This window comes from Lentinus tigrinus, assembly GCF_003813185.1.
Source record: "Lentinus tigrinus ALCF2SS1-7 unplaced genomic scaffold L226scaffold_30, whole genome shotgun sequence".
Taxonomy (NCBI): Eukaryota; Fungi; Basidiomycota; class Agaricomycetes; order Polyporales; family Polyporaceae; genus Lentinus; species Lentinus tigrinus.
Window position 1 is genome coordinate 71,810 of NW_027137939.1, and position 15,584 is coordinate 87,393.

The following is a 15,584-nucleotide window of genomic DNA, read 5'->3' on the forward strand; positions in this document are numbered from 1 at the left end:
AGTGCGGTGGGATCGAAGTGTGCAGTACAGTACGGCGTGCCTGCAATTCCCGACAGCCGAGGCCAATTCCAGTTCTTTTGGAACCCCGATCATTCCAGCTCGACTGCCAGGCATTATTTTGGATCCCCGCTAATTCCTGTCCGGTCCGAGGGTAGTACCCGGATGAAGCGGAGGGCGGGCCCCAAAGTGGGTAAGAGTCGGGGAAGCGCGCAGCAGCGCGCGGGTGCACGCTGACCCAAAACGGGTTCATCTCTGGATATATCCACAGAGGCCTGTGGATATATCCAGAGAACGCACCTCTAACCAGAGGCGTTGATACATCCCCTGCTAGCTGTAGCTAGAGGGCTTTGATATATCATTATGACAGTATCGACTGAGACGTTGTACTCCTCGAACTCTGCGAGCACGTTCCGAATCTTGAGACACTCCTCCAGTTAGTTGTCCTGGTTCGCATCGATGAGCTGGAGGTACTCGCCGTGGTAGAAGATGATAGCGTGGTTCTGGTTGTCGGACTTGCCGTCACCGAGAATGGGGTTACCAGGCAGCTCGATATGGAACTTGGGCCGACGACGACCAGTGTCGGCGATGAACTCGGAGTGACCGTCGATGAGCGCGGAGAACAGGCGCAGGTCGCCGCCCTCCTTCCGTGGGGGCTCTTCCTCGAGGTACGCAATCTGGAGGTCCGGGTATGCACGGAGAAGGAACTCAGCGTTCTCCTGTTCCTCGCGGTTGAACTTCGAGTAGCGCTGCATTGAGACGACGAACTTGAACTTGCGGCGGGCCATGCGCTCGAGCTCGCGCTCAAGCTTGTCCGTGTTGCCGCCAAAGAGCTGGACGACCTCGGGGTTCTCCACACGGTACAGGAGCTTGATGGCCTTTGCGTAGTTCATCATACTGGAAACAGTGCGATAGAGCGTCTGCGCACGGAGCGAAGCCCAGATACGTGTGCGAAGGGTGAACTCGGGGGCCGCGGACTTGAAGCCGATGCAGTAGAAGGGGAGATTGTCCGCCTTCGACTGGGCCTTCTCGTCCCCGAAAGGGTTCACGCCGTTGTACATCTGTGACTCCTCCACAAGGATCTTGGTATCCTTCACGAAGTTGTCCCACTCGACGGGGTGAAGCTGCTTCAGATACTCCAAAAGCGTGACGCGCGTGTTCTGGTCCTCCTCGCGGATGATCTCGCGCAGTGAGAGGAGGATCTTCTCGCTGTAGTGAGGCGTGAGGACCGTGAATGTGGGCATCGCATGGACGGGGAGGGGTTCCGGGACAGCGGTCGTCAGCGACTGAGCGATGAACAAGATACGTCGCTCCGCCTCGCTTCAGGGTGTGAAGAACTCGCCGTGGGAGCCCTCGTCGCTCTGCGAGATGAAGAACGCGGGAGCACGGAGGCTGCGACGCCCATCCTGCTCAAAAGACGGGTAGAGAGGATAGGAGATGACTGACTCAGGAGAGCGAGTGGCCACACCGGGAACTGCGAGAAGGCGATGCAGCAGATGAGGTCCTAGCGTGCCTGGCTATGCCAATGGTCCCAATATATCCTCACGGGGAGCTTCCTGCGGATTTTCCCCAGCCCTTCTGAGATCTTCAATAATCATGCGGTTCCTTATGAGAATCATCTCGTCCAGAAAGAAATCATAACGAGGAGGGCGCATCTCTCGCACCATAGCCTGGAAGCCTCCCAGCCAAGCGTTAGTCATCTCTGCTGCGGAGGAATTGAAACGCCACTTCTTGTTCTCCAGGATCAAGTCAGGAAAGCGAGCAGCATTGCAATGTTGATTGCAAAAGGTGTCAGATTCCTTGTGTTTTGTCTTTGCATGAAATGGATCCACAGGCATTGCACAGCGGTCGAAGTAGGTGTCACCGATGGTGTCCAGATGTTTTTTGAAGGAGCAGGCGTTATCGTAGAATAGGACACCAGGAAGGGAGGCTTGAGTGGGATAAAGAGCGCGTAGGAAGAGCTGCCAGTTGAAGCCATAGTCCATGAGACCACTATTGCACATGAGAAGAACAGTCAATGCTCACTCGAGTGCCGTCAATTCCCTCAGAGCCAAACATGGTTGCTCTTCCTAGAACCACTCCACAGGTAGCGACCACAATTTGTTCATTATGTGTGCGCCTACGACCGATTCGTGCACGTGGTTTGACGTTACCCTCGTCAGACTTAGACGGACATTCTCCATCCTCATCGACCTCGACAAGCTCATCGGTGGCTCCCATCCCATCATCTGCCTGCTCCACTGTGAATGCCTTGAGGCGCTCCAGTCGACGACGCAGAACGAATAGGGATGAACGATTGGCAGGGTCCTCTATGGTACGATGTGATGGCTCCTCGCATGTCTGGTGGCCTGGAGTGACACGAGCTTTGCATCCAATCACAGCGCATTCATTGTTCAGGTCGGCATGACTAGTGCAGAATCGCGCCCGCTGTGAAGGAAGCGGCTTCTGACAATCATGTACACCACAACATGGGCGACCAATGGCAATGCCGTCCATAACAGCTGCACGTATAATGTCTGTTCAGAATGCTCAGGGTAGCAACTGTAGTGAATGACAGGACTACATACGGTGCACTCCATCGATAGTCTTTACTGAGCAGCACTTGTTGCATACATGATTCCAACCCTCACGCGCAGGACCAACCATACTTCGTGTTCGATCGACCAGGAGTGGATCAAGACGCTCCGATTGGTTGCCTTGCCTATCTACAACAAGATAGGTCTTGCGCTCAAACCGATTGCGCAACAGAGCGTAGAGAAAAAACATGTCAGACACCGCAACAGTAGTAAGTGAAGGCTGGACTGACCAGCCCTCTGGAAAACGAGCGATTGCTTCATGATGCTCAGCATTGTATATACGTGCACTATTTGTGAATGACACCCTAGATTGCTTGATCAATGCTCAGTATTAGTCACAGGGCGGTGAGAGTACACACCAAGCACATGCTGACGAGTTTGTGAAACGTTCACAAACTGCCGCCTCCAGAAACAAGTGCGTGGAGACATGAACGTGACGAGGAAGACCAGGGTAGTACGCTCGCGAGTTGCTCTGCGCGTCGATCATATACGCAGGGGAATATCGCGTTTGACAGTCTATGAATGAAGATGAGCAAGCGTGAGACGTACCGAATATTGGTAGAATATACATGCTTACTGGGACAAGTCATGGAGTATGCGACTGCCGGGACAGGGCCAAACTCACGAGTGAAACAGACAACCTTGTTGCATGTGGAGTGAGTCAATGCCCTTTGCTCTCCTTGACGATCACGGCGGATATATTTGCAAGCTTCGTGAAGGCAGAACCGAGTAGGGGGGTGTAGAGCGTACACACCTGAGGATGAACTCCGAATCACCACTGAAGGATAGAACTGATGTCAGAAGCACTCACCGACGCCGTGTGGCAACCCATGCTGATACACTGCATCCACCAATTGCTTCGATATAACCCGATCATCCTTCACTTCATCACTTAGTGCCCAAAGCTCCGTGCGCGTCTGCTTCCACAGAGTCCGGAATTGATCGACATTGATACATAGAACAGAGGCATAGAAGAGTTCGAAGTCAGGTGGCAGGACATAGGGCGCTCCGGCGAGGAATGGATCGGCTTGCCAAGTCAAGTAGGAGCGGGAAAGGGATAGTAGCTGGACGAATAGCAGGAAGGATTGGACGTCGACAAGTTGGGTAAGAGCTGGTAGCGTGCTGAACAGGATAAGTATGGACTGGAGAGTGATGCTAGGCATGAGGGGGCAACGGACGATGGAGGGGAATGGGGGGAGCAGTCGTTGTATGGGTTGTCTTATAAAGGCGGAGAGATAGTCGACGCACTCTGCGTGAAGTGCGCTATCGCTCTGGAAGGCGTACGCGCACTCGAAGCGCCAACTAGGAAATTTGAGATTTTGACGCTCAAATTTGAGATTTGACCGAGCGCTCAAATTCCAAATTTGGGCGTCAACTCGGCAAAAGGTAGATTTTTGGGCGTTCAAGAAACCGCGGTCAACCAGGGCACAAATCTCACGTTCTCACTGTTGCAGACGTTCAAATCGCCCATAAGCGGCTCTAATGCATAGACCCATAGCGTTTCAGACTGACTAGAAAGAGGCGTGACGGAGCAAAAAAAATCGAGCAAGGATGAGGGAAGAAGTTGGAACCAAGTCCGTAGCAGTGCGCCACAATGGCGGCTAACAGGTCTTACCATATGCGGTCACCGGCGTCGCGCCGCCGCGACTTGCTCTCGACCATGACGACCAACTCTGTGTATGCATCATTCTACACGACCTGTGCGACTAAATGCACGACTAACAGCTTCTATATAACGCTTCCCAGCCTCGACAGACACGTCGACCACTAGTCCTCGCCATCGCTGCGCACCTCCTCATCCTTGCCCACATCCGAGTCCAGGACGAGCTTCGGAGAAATGGGTCCCAAGCGTTTGCCGCGCTTCGGCTTCTTCAGTGGACGACTCACCCCGTTCACCTTCGCCTTCCCCATCTGGTTTGTGCCAAGCGAGCCCCAGCACCAGGGCGCCGGCCGCATGAGAGGTGAGCCGGGAAGGACGGCCTTCGGGTTGCGCCTCGCAAGGTCGATCTCGTCCTCGGTCGCTGGCTCGAAGCGCATAATTCCTATCTTCCACGTCAGGTACAGGAAGCGCACGCGTTGGTAGCCACCGGGAATGCTGCTCAGGTTCGTGAACGGGATGTCCATGTACCACGGCCATCCGAGGAGCTTGAGGCGGGCACGGCACACGATACCGAATGCGTAGCCCTTCTCTGACCATCGCATGGTCGCCTTCGGGTTCCCGGTACGTCTCCCTAGAAAGGTAAGTCAGCGGGGCTCTCAGTCTGAGTCCGAGCAGTGGCAAGGTACGTACTCAAGTCGTCCTGGATCGACTGTCGAAACTCGGCCTTCAACGCAGCCAGCGCAGTTGCGTACTGTCGCTCCTCGTGTGTCGCACGTGGCTCGTCGTCTCCGGTGCTAGGATGGGCTCGGATGGGAGGCATGTGGACGAGAGGTAAGTTGATGAGAAGAGCAAGGTGCGTACGAGGACAGAGCGAGGGCTGACAGCGGAGGTGTTCTATGGCTAGTGCGTATCCAACTCATGCATCAAGGCTGTCACATATGTATCGGCGGCGCTCTCGTCTCGCGACCCGGTCGCTTACAAGGATGCACCCTGCCCGTGGCTATCGGCACGCCCCCTCCGAGTTTACTTATCAGTGTGTACAGCGCGACCAGATCTTGAATCTCATCATAAACACACACCAACCGACTCCGCTTACATCGCAGATTCTAGATATTTCAACATTGCATCGAGATCAGACAGAAATCTCGATCTCCAAGGACCCCTCGACGACCGGTTACGCGAACCAGCGTATATCAATGAGAGGAGCCGTCGTGACGTAAGTACGTCTATGCACCTGTATAGCGCAATGCTCGGGCTGATACCCAGTACGATGTAGCTTGAGGCTCGTCACCATGGCCTCGGGTCCTTGGTCGGGGACAAACAGCCACGCCCGCCGTGATGTAAGTAGCTGCTCTGATAGGCTCGTGTAGGCATTGACTCGTTGCGTTGTACTGTGTACTGTTAGCTGCAGATGAAAAATATGTTCACGGTGTGTCCTTTCCCAACGCCGTTGTTCAGTGAACACTCCGGAAGCCTAGGCACTCAGGAGTCTCAATCTGGAGCCAGTCAATAGTCGATGTACTAATCTACAGATGACAATACGATGTATCGTAAGAGGAAAACCAAACCAAAACAGTTTAATTCCATATCATACTGCTCAACTCTTCTTCGCCGCCTTGCCCTTAGCGGCCGCGTTAGCCTAGCTCTTCGCCGCCTTGATCAGACTGTCGTTCTCCGGGACACCGCCTTCTCCTCCTCCGCCTCCATGATCTCGTCATCAACCTGCATCGTGACTCGCCTCAATGTCTACTCGTACTACTCTGCCAAAGGCTGATGACAAACGGTCCGGAGCCGGACCAGCAGCGGCGAGCTTCTTGGGCACCTTCCCAAGCACCTCAGCCTTGCGGAAGGTGACAGGATGGTCGCGAGAGCTGTACCTATGCGTGCGGACGACGTGCTCCTACAACGTTAAGTACAAGTACAAGTGACAGCGCGGGAGACGCACTTCCTCGTGAACGATCTCTTGGTCGCCGTCGAGATCTTCTTGAGGACGTGCGTATCTGCGTTGTCGCAGACCACGCCAAGCTCGACGATCGTGTCCCAGTCCTCGCGCGTGAGGAAGTACTCGTCCATGAACTGAATCGTCTCGTCTGCAGCGCTCTGTGGTCATGTCCATGATATGTACGCCATAAGCGGCGAAGAGAGGCGAGCTGCGAGCACGATGCAAGACACATGATACCGCGCCTTTCAAGTCCATGAGCGGCTGCACGAAGAGCGACGCGATGTAGCTCCGCCGGATCTCCGACTTGTCGCCCGACACCTTGAGCGGCATGCGTGCCTGCAAGTGTAGTGTGAGTTCAAAATTTGCAATCCGAGAGCCTGCGCACATGTCGTAGAGGGACGCCGCGGGGACACTGTCGAGCAGACGGCGTGTAGCGGCATGAAGGCGCAATACTTAGTACTGGTTCGGACGGTCGATATGCATTGGCAGCCGAAGCATGAACACGTTCGCCACTTGAAAGCACACACGGTCACCCGTGGATGAGACTGTCGACGATATCGCTGTCCGAGATCGACCGCGCCGCCGTGTCCATGAGCTTGAGATGTTCAAGCGTCTTCTCAGGCTCATCCGCCGTTCCAATTTCCAGAAACCCGCCGGCTGGTAGCCTTGGTACGTGTGCGATTGGACCGGACATGTTTCAAGTTCACGAGACGAAGCCTGCAGTGCTCAGTGCTCAGGCTGAACGTATCTTGAACCCTGGCCCTTACTTCATTCAGCCAGCTCCCGACGGAAAAGAGTTGACGAGGCGGCGAGGCGGCGAGGAAGCGGAGACCTTGAGACCCGGCGCACGGACGCGTTACGAAACAAGAGACAGATTGACCATGTGTTGTATGTAGCAACCAGTGACTAGTCCAGGGCTGCGCTGCACGCGAAATGAGCGGCAGATGGTTACTCGCTTCGTACGCGGCAACTTGAAGGTTCAAGGTACGTGCAGATCCCGTGACAGACGCAGTAACGGCCGTCGGCCGTGCGTCGCAGATCCGTGTCTCGACGTGCCAGTGTGAGGTTCAAGCGCAACATAACGGCTTGAGCCTCCGAGTCGCAGGAGTGCTGCTGCTGGTGGACACGAGCACCAGGATGTGCAGCATCATGCCAATGTACGAACATGCGACACATGCGCGAACTTTCATGCGGCGGCCGGTGTGCTACGCGACCTCAGCTCCATGCTCCTCAGGGTAGACCACATGCGATATGAGCGGTTGATGGTTACGCCCAGGTACCAGGACGACGTGAACGTGAACGACGTCAGCTGGAGCCTGGTGCGACGCAAGAATGATCGGTCAAAATTCAATCGTGCAGGCAGGAATTGTCAATTGAGGCCCGAGGGACAATGCGCACTTGCAGAACGCAGACTGCCAGTGGACTTCCCAGTTCGAGGGTCAGGGATTTGCAGCACACAGCGGCACGCTCGGCCCTCGGGAGAGCGATATTCGGAGCGGAGGGACGTATATTCGAGAAAAAAAGGCCTAGTTACATATGGGCGGCGAACATAGACGGCCGCGTCAGAAGCGGACTTGCGAGCTATCGGACAGCGACGCGAGCGGGTCACTAGCCACACGGATCCCCGGCGTCACCGGAGGTGCACCCTACGGCCGCCGAGCGAGGCGAGCGGGACAGAGCGAGAAGCGGGCACGGAGAGGTATAAAAGCCCACCCGAAGTGACCTGCCCCCGCCGTCGCCTTCATCGCGCCGCGCTTCGACCACCCTCCCAGCCCTCTATTGTCGACCTGGCCTTGACCGGTGCACGCCGCTCGCCGTGCGCAACGCAAGCATGCAGGTATGTGGAGTCCTTCCGAGCGGACGAGGTGCGCACGCTGACGAGGAAGACCCACAGCGAATGAAAAACCCAACGCAGAGAGTGCAGGCGCGTCGGATTGCGGTACGGTACGCATGCAGGCTCTGTCCCGGATTGATGGTGGTGGACTCACCTGTTCGTTCTCCTGCAGGCTCGCGGGATGCTCGCCGTCGCGGTGATGACGACTGAGGTGTGGTCTTGCAGCTCGTCGTCATGATGCCGGCCGCCGAGGGGGTCCTGAGGTGGGTCGAGTTGTAACGAGCAGCGGCGGGGCGGATGCTGACGCGCTGACAGGCAGGTACACAGGAGAACAAGTGCAGACGCATCGCGTAGCGGTGCAGGGAGCAGAGAAAACGTGAGTTCGGTGTGTGCTTGAGAGCGTGGACCACGCACTGACGTTTTACGCACCTAGCCGTATATGATCGACCCAGCACGACCTGGTGCTTGCTGTCGAAAAAGTCCGCCGAGTACCCCGGGAAGATCGTCGTGCGCTCGAAGCCCTCACGCCCGTCGAGCACCGTCGTCGTCCACTACCACACGCCGCCGTTCGACCCGCGCCCGCCTGCCAATCGCGGTCGAGGAATGCACGCCGTTCGCCGTCCGGCGCGCGCAGTGCCCACCACCTACAGGTATGTTGATTTGCTGAGCGCAGAGGCGGCGGGTATGCTGACAAAGAACAAGGATACAGTATTAAGGCAGAGACTGCAGACGTCGGACTCTGTTGCAGTCTCTGCCGTGGACTCGTACTACATAGATAGGGGGAAACTCACCATTTTTGGCTCTTCAGGCTCACATTCTGCCCCTCCAAAACTTTGGCGGTTGGCGGCCGGCCGAGGCGACGGATGGTGTCGGCAGGAGATGCAGTGAGGGGACGCGACGGTGTGGAGAGAGCACGACGTCGGAGGGGGGCAGTGCAGCTGTAAGCGTAACGAACTCACCTGTGCAGGCTCGCAAAGCGCAGCTTGTGCGGACGCCGGACCATGGCAGTGGGTGAACGTGAGGGCGTGCGTGCAGAGGACAGTGCGGGAGGACGTAGGCGGAGGCTGGCGTTAGGCGCAGGTACGTGAGCGAGCGAGCCGGCGCGTCAGAGTGGAGAGCATGTACGTAGCTAGCGGCGAGAATCGAGATCGGCGTGTCCAGCGAGTGCGAGTGGGCAGCGAGCAACGGAGCCAGCCTGCAGACGAGGGTGGAGAGCGAGCAAAGCGCTTCCATTTTGGGCAGCGTGTGGTGACCTTCCGAAGCGCTCTATAGAAGCGATCATGGTTCCTGCGGCGCCTGCAATCGCATCTCTTACCAGTGCCACCACCACGTCGACGCGTCACGTCGCGACCGTCGCTGCGACACGACACACGAGCTGAACGAGTAGAGGTGCTTCAGGCTCGGGTAGCTCTACGCGGACAGGCAGTCTACTCTCCGTCATGCGCCAGGTCTCCAGAATTGGCACCGTGACAAAAGTCGGCACAGCCTCCTCACTGCGGACTGGTGCAGGTTCTTGCTACAAGACTCGGATGCCGCTCAAGGAATTATCCTCCCTCAAAGAAACACCAAGGGAGTCCAAGGAGTCCAAGGCCGAGCAGGATGCTTCGAAACCAACGTTCAGCCGGACCTTGCTGCTCTCCTTGTTCGGTATGTGGGCAGCCACGATGAGCTGTCTGTCCAATGCTGCGGTGTCCCTGGAAGGCGACTTGGACGCGAGTGAGTCGTACTCATGCCGTTCAACCTCTGCTTGTTTGGTTCGCACACTAACTGTTCGTATACAGAACGTCGGTTCTTTGACATCGACGGGGTCCTGCGGCGGCACCAGAAGACTTCTCGTGCACCCGAGGGATGCGGGATCACTCGTTACGACTTCTCGCACGTAGGAAGGTATGTAGGATATACTAGTATTCTGACGAGGATACAACCTACGCTGACCAGCAATGAGCCAGCTGAAGACGACCATCAGGAGGCTGTGGTACCTGTGCCATCCGGGCACTGGTCCTTCTTCGGGATCTTTGACGGCCACAATGGCGGTGACACCAGCAAATGGCTTGCGGACAATCTGATCTTGGCCGCCGCCGGCGGCTTGAGCGATCTGTACTCTGGCTTGGCCGGAACAGATCCCAACGCTACACCCGAGCCGACGCCGTCCGACATATCCAAGACACTGAAGGCCGTCTTCAACGAACTCGACGATTTCATTGTGAACGAGCGGCTCAGGGAAGTTTTTGCGTCGAGCTCGCGGCAAGATGGACTAACGCTGCTCGGTCCTGCATGGGCCGGGTCATGTGCACTCCTCTCCTTCTACGATTCCCACTCCCGGAGATTGCACGTCGCCCTCACGGGAGACTCGCGCGCGGTGCTCGGCAGACGACGGTACGACGGGAACGGAGAGCTCAGGTTCGACGTCTACATCCTCACGACCGAGCAGAACCCGATGAACGCCGATGAGCTCGAGCGGCTCACGACGGAGCATCCGGGGGAAGACGTCGTGCAGAACGGACGGGTGTTCGGAATGGGAGTGACCCGCGCGTTCGGAGATGCGCGCTTGAAGTGGCCCCGCGAGGTCCAGGACAAGCTGAAGCGGCGCATCTTCGGACGTATGCCGCCAGGGGACGTCAAGACCCCTCCGTACATAACAGCCGAGCCCGAAGTGACTTCTATTGAAATCGAACCCGGTGACTTCCTCATCATGGGCTCGGACGGGCTGTGGGAGAGCTTGACGAGCGAGGAGGCGGTCGGGCTCGTTGGCCTGTGGAAGGAGGGCGAGAAGAAAGGAGGAGGCAAGCGCGAGCCCGTTGGCGGTTACGCTCCTCATATGCTGCCGGTGTGGAGGCCAGAACGCGATGAGACCCTGCGGTACCGTCAATGGGGCGCGGAAAAGCGCTTTGCTAGGCGGGATGCCAATGCTGCCACCCATCTTCTCCGGAATGCTCTTGGAGGCACCCAGCGCGAGCTCGTCGCCTCGTTGCTGAGTATGAAAACACCTCGAGCGAGGGCGTACAGGTGAGTCTATCCGAATGCATGATACTATTCGTTGAAGTGTCTCTGACGTGTTTGCAGGGACGACTTGACGGCCATAGTTGTGTTCTTTTCTGATGAAGATGACGCGCAGAAGGCTTCGTGAGCTGGTGCTTGGATTCAGAACTAATGTGTATCCTATCTTGGGTACGTCTCACTGCCTCTTCCTCCTCGTGCTCTGCTGGTTAACTGACATGTACGAGAACGGTAGAGCTTGACTAATACTGTATCGATACTGTCTATTCACCCTATTTGTATACTTCAGCTATTTACTGTCATCTTGCATGCTAAACTGATGCATTCGTCTCTTCAGCATGCGCATCAGCTTCGACCTACCGTACCTAGAATGCGTTGCGTGGTCTCGTATCGGTCAATCCGCTTGCATTCACCAGCGTACCACGAACATGAGAACGCCTGCCACGGACACAGTTGAGCACGCTTCCATGTGTGGTCAGGAGGACCGCTGTATGCTTCTTCTCCATCGAACCCCTGGTGTTCTAACTGGGGAGAAGTCGCTCGCACTCTGCCGGTGCGAACGTACTCACGCATCCTCACGGCCGCGCTCTGGCACCGCTGCCATGGACGCAGGTGAGTCCACTAGTCTGTCAGCGCTTTCAGGGTCGGTGCGATTGGCATCCCCTCTCATGTCCTTTACGCTACCAGGTTATGGAACGTCTCTTTGTCAGTCCAAACGGCAAGCGTCAAACGCTTGTCAACGGCTGCAGACTGCACTTCCTTCGGGCTTATTAGACAACCCACGAGCCTTCCTCTTAGGGTCTCAACGTGTCAGGCGGATATCAGTAGGGCGGCTTCGTCGGTGCTGGTACTAACTCCAAGTCAGGTTTCGCGTCGACGTAGGAGACCAGCTTCCCACTTGCCACTGTTGCACGTTCTACCGACTCTCCGCCGGTGAATTTTTCGTTGCCTACGCACTGATGTGAGCGTACTTCCCTTCTCGAACGTTCTGCATGCCGTGACCCAGGGTGCGAGATACAGATCCACGGTCGCGGGACATCCGGGGATCTGGCGGCTTCCCGCAACCCTGAGAGAATCAGCGCCTCCCAGGTTGCACAGCTGGTATTCTTGATATCTATACAAGGGCCCCGCCCTTGTGTGAACCCGTATTGCTTTCCCGCATTCCTTCTCCGCCATTCAGTTGCGCAGGAACAGTCGACTCTAGCGGTGGTCAGGTGGGCATTGTCTCGTTGCGATCTCGTGCGGACCTTTGGGCAGATTCCTGACACTGACCCTCGTGCAGCTACTGCTCGTCGACTGGTCCCGTTCACGCCTATTTCGCCCCTCAGGAACACTTGCGTTGTAGCGTTCTGTACCCCTCCTCCGGCCATTACCCTAGACCCAGTCTTTCGGCTATTCCGGACGCAATAAGAAGTCGCGAGCGGAACGGCTTCCGTCAATACGCGCTACCTAGAAGTAGCTTTTTTTCCTGTGGCGTTCAGCATGCTAAAGAGCAGTATCTCGTAAGGGCCACGTCGCCCACAGGTTAGCTCCAAGACAACTGACACACGCAGGAAGTCATGGTGGCGTCCACAATAAGCTAAATCAAAGGCACGGAAATGACCGACGTTCAATATCACCAGGCCCGCCCCATCTGGCCACTTCGGAGCTAGAAGCGCAAATGAGGTAATATTTCAATGCTGTTGACAGATCCACTGACGTCCCTCACCCTTCAGGGAGCTGTGTTCGTCTCTAAAACTGTCAACTTGAACCTGAACCTTGAAGATGAGAAACGCAGCGCAGCGTTCGTCACACAGAAACCTGCGAATGGCAACCCTAACAGTAGTCAAACCCACAGAAGGGGCGCGCCACGCTCTCAGGCGGTACTTTTAGACCCCGCAGGTACGTACATCACGCCAGGCCAGTCTCTCACGTCCCCACGCGAAGGCTAACGGGAGTCGCCGCGGGGCGAGGCAGGTGCACTGCGGCCGTCCGGTTGCCGAGGTTGTTCCCCTTCATAGCGGCTACACGCCATTCAGTCGTGCTTGTGCTCCGCTCGGCCGAGATGACATACTGCCAGCGAGTGCAGACCTGACCAGGAGGCTTCCCCGGGTCCGCTGAAAGGGGGCATATTTAGCAGCACCGTTCCCGCGGCCTTCATATAACTTCGCGCTTCTTCCACAAATATGCATCCCGGTGCGTCTGCAGGCCCGCGTCCTTCCCCATCGCGCTTTCCAGTGGTCTTCCCCTTGAACGCCCAAGGTACGGTTCGATCACCGCTGCGTTAAGGTGCGCTGAATCCCCCGCTGTCGATCAGGCACGCATGCCGCTCTCCATTGCGGGTCTGAAGGCGCATCCCGGGTCGTATATCGGTCCCCCCCTCGTGAGCCTGGCGCTGGAATGCGTACAGACGGGTATCCTCATCAACCAGTCCCTCACGTTCTGGGAACGGGCGGAGCGGGAGCTTGGAGTTGTGCGGGGCATAGTGTCGTTCGTGACCATCACTGCGTTGTGAGTGGCCATTCCCTACCTTCCGACCGTTGTCGCGGGCAACTGACCAGATCGTTCACGGTTGCGGTGTGGTCTCCAGTGTGCAGACGGCTTTTGGCTTCTTCGCATCATGGCGCATGTTCGTAGAGAACTTTGGCAACTGGGTACGTCATCTTCATCATCGGAGTTCGGGAGGGTGGACAGATGCTGAGGTATGAGCTCAGTACGAAAGCGTGCTGTTCTCCTGGGCTGACAAGGTCCAATCCACCATAGTGAGCACCCACTACTTTCATGCGCCATCAGGATTCGGACTGATCAAATGAGAGACCGTCATGATGGCCGCCCCTGTACAAGCCTTCCTCATCTGGCGCTGTTGGACTGTTCGTTCACTCAATTACCCCGTTCACTTCTCCTCGAGCTGACGCGTGACTGTAGCTCATCAATCGCAACTTCTACGTCCTGGTGAAGCTCTTTAACTGAACCATGTCTACATGCCTCGACTGATACATCCCTCGTTGATCTGAAGGGTGCTTTGACGCTACTGCTCCTCGCTCAAATCGTAGCGAGCGTCATTGTGACTGTGGAGACATTCCAATTCCACTTTGGCATTGTTCCGCAATCCGAAGTGGACGCGGGTCCTCTTCCGAAGGTTAAGGTATGCCTCTCTGGCCTTCTCCAGCCATATTCCGAGTCTCATATCCCCTCTTAGGTCAACCCGACATGTAAGAGGATTACTCTCGGACTTGCGTCCGTATATGCGAACTAACTCCGCGGACTTCCCAGTCGTTCTCAGCTTGACTTGCTCGGCGGGTGAGTTTTTCCGTGTTCCTTGTGGTTTCCGTACGAGCTCATGGCTGCTGTATTAGTGCTCGATGTTCTGGTGACTGGCATACGTACGTGGTGCAGCCGAGACAACGTCTGGCAAGACTCGTTGTGCTGATTCTCGATGGGCTTCCTTAGTGCTCACGTTCCTCGCCCGCTCAAAACAACACGTCACGTCTTCGAGGTTCCGCCGCGTATGGCTTTCACATATACTCCTCATACCTACCTGCTGCTGACACCCGCGCAGATTCTGAGGCGTCTCACCGTCTTGATATGGGAGGCCGCTCTCCCGCCCTGCGTCTGTGCGATTTTGACAGTAGTAACATACCTGACCTTGGTTCGTCTTCAATCTCCACCCGCGTATAGTCATCTAGCAACTGAACCCATCCCGCACTTGCAGGTGAATGAGAATTATTGGGACCTCACGTTCCAGGCCATCCTCGGAAAGCTCTACGTTATCTCATTATTTGTAACTCTGCAAGTGTTTCCGCCTCCTCCATGCCCGTGCGGACACTCATGTACGTAAACAGTAATGGCCGTGCGGAGCTGCAAGACGGACCAGCGCCAGGATTCTCGACGAACAGGATATCGAACCTCGCCTGGAACCTGAGTACTCCGATACGCGTCGATGTGCGTGTACGCATTCCAATACCGTCCCGTCCACCCGCATCGCCAACTAACACTAACTACTCTTGTGTCGGATAGATCAACACGGACGTCGAGAGCCGCGGAGAAACGACGCAGAGCACCCGCGGAGACGGCATGAGCGCGGTCGACACGCCCTCATCGGAGCCGAGCCGCACAGTCGTCACGCCAGCCTCGGAAAAGCCGAAATGAATGATTCCTTCGAGGCGCGCGTCGCAGCGTTCCATGTTCACTCACGTCCATACCCTCGGGCCTTCGTCCCACTGTGGTCTGTCATGCGTCACGGCCGGTACACGTTACCAACACCCTATGCTACCCCCTCGCTTGCATTTTGGAAGTTTCACATCGGGCATATTCACTGGCGCCGCCATCGATCCTCGTTTGTACTACTGTAGTATATGGCTTGCATCCGGCTTCGGGACTATCGTAGCATTCTGCATTCGTGACGACGTCCAACTTACGTTCATTTGCACGTTCTCTAATGACCCACATCCCGTACATGCTGATACCATTCCTTGTACTCCAGTACAATGTTGTCAATCCACTGTCGGAGAGGAGCGCCCTAGGTTATCCTCGAGGCCCTCCCGAGTCTACACGCACTGCTGCCATGTCTCGTGGGTATCAGGTCTATCGTAAATATCCCACTGTGCAACTCGCTGCTTGAGTAGATGGAGAACAAATATGCTATAGTGGTACAACTAC

General features: G+C 56.3%; 7 protein-coding genes across 7 annotated transcripts; 2 read left to right on the top strand and 5 right to left on the bottom strand.

Annotated features, from left to right (window-relative positions):
- Nucleotides 1-434: 434 nt before the first annotated feature.
- L226DRAFT_525380 (glycosyl transferase) lies at nt 435-1,241 on the bottom strand (the record flags this gene model as incomplete). The annotated part of the gene is made up of 1 exon (XM_067678968.1): nt 435-1,241. One exon carries the CDS (start codon nt 1,239-1,241, stop codon nt 435-437), a length of 807 nt encoding a protein of 268 aa, XP_067531828.1.
- Nucleotides 1,242-1,514: 273 nt separating this feature from the next.
- L226DRAFT_468844 (uncharacterized protein) lies at nt 1,515-3,144 on the bottom strand (the record flags this gene model as incomplete). The annotated part of the gene is made up of 4 exons (XM_067676161.1): nt 1,515-1,958; nt 2,023-2,513; nt 2,565-2,878; nt 2,933-3,144. 4 exons carry the CDS (start codon nt 3,142-3,144, stop codon nt 1,515-1,517), a joined length of 1,461 nt encoding a protein of 486 aa, XP_067531829.1.
- A 1,196-nt stretch (nt 3,145-4,340) lies between these two features.
- L226DRAFT_468968 (uncharacterized protein) lies at nt 4,341-4,787 on the bottom strand (the record flags this gene model as incomplete). The annotated part of the gene is made up of 1 exon (XM_067676174.1): nt 4,341-4,787. A coding segment is annotated over one exon (447 nt), but the record flags the coding sequence as incomplete, so codon positions are not given.
- An 872-nt stretch (nt 4,788-5,659) lies between these two features.
- L226DRAFT_591532 (uncharacterized protein) lies at nt 5,660-7,145 on the bottom strand. Its single transcript, XM_067685614.1, has 5 exons — nt 6,649-7,145; nt 6,353-6,527; nt 6,119-6,273; nt 5,930-6,050; nt 5,660-5,895 (listed from the first exon to the last, which is right to left on the bottom strand). Exons 1-5 carry the CDS (start codon nt 6,807-6,809, stop codon nt 5,833-5,835), a joined length of 675 nt encoding a protein of 224 aa, XP_067531831.1. The 5' UTR covers nt 6,810-7,145; the 3' UTR covers nt 5,660-5,832.
- Nucleotides 7,146-7,714: 569 nt separating this feature from the next.
- L226DRAFT_205260 (uncharacterized protein) lies at nt 7,715-8,249 on the bottom strand. Its single transcript, XM_067672860.1, has one exon. It carries the CDS (start codon nt 8,065-8,067, stop codon nt 7,762-7,764), a length of 306 nt encoding a protein of 101 aa, XP_067531832.1. The 5' UTR covers nt 8,068-8,249; the 3' UTR covers nt 7,715-7,761.
- A 1,229-nt stretch (nt 8,250-9,478) lies between these two features.
- Nucleotides 9,479-11,076, top strand: L226DRAFT_574027 (protein serine/threonine phosphatase 2C; the record flags this gene model as incomplete). The annotated part of the gene is made up of 4 exons (XM_067684964.1): nt 9,479-9,665; nt 9,731-9,836; nt 9,888-10,955; nt 11,013-11,076. 4 exons carry the CDS (start codon nt 9,479-9,481, stop codon nt 11,074-11,076), a joined length of 1,425 nt encoding a protein of 474 aa, XP_067531833.1.
- A 2,172-nt stretch (nt 11,077-13,248) lies between these two features.
- Nucleotides 13,249-15,074, top strand: L226DRAFT_574028 (uncharacterized protein; the record flags this gene model as incomplete). The annotated part of the gene is made up of 14 exons (XM_067684965.1): nt 13,249-13,436; nt 13,516-13,579; nt 13,640-13,687; nt 13,742-13,795; nt 13,851-13,877; nt 13,942-14,070; nt 14,125-14,137; nt 14,199-14,225; nt 14,282-14,308; nt 14,376-14,431; nt 14,485-14,574; nt 14,638-14,741; nt 14,768-14,867; nt 14,943-15,074. The coding sequence occupies 14 exons, from the start codon at nt 13,249-13,251 to the stop codon at nt 15,072-15,074; spliced, it is 1,059 nt and encodes a 352-aa protein (XP_067531834.1).
- Between the last annotated feature and the right edge of the window lie 510 nt (nt 15,075-15,584).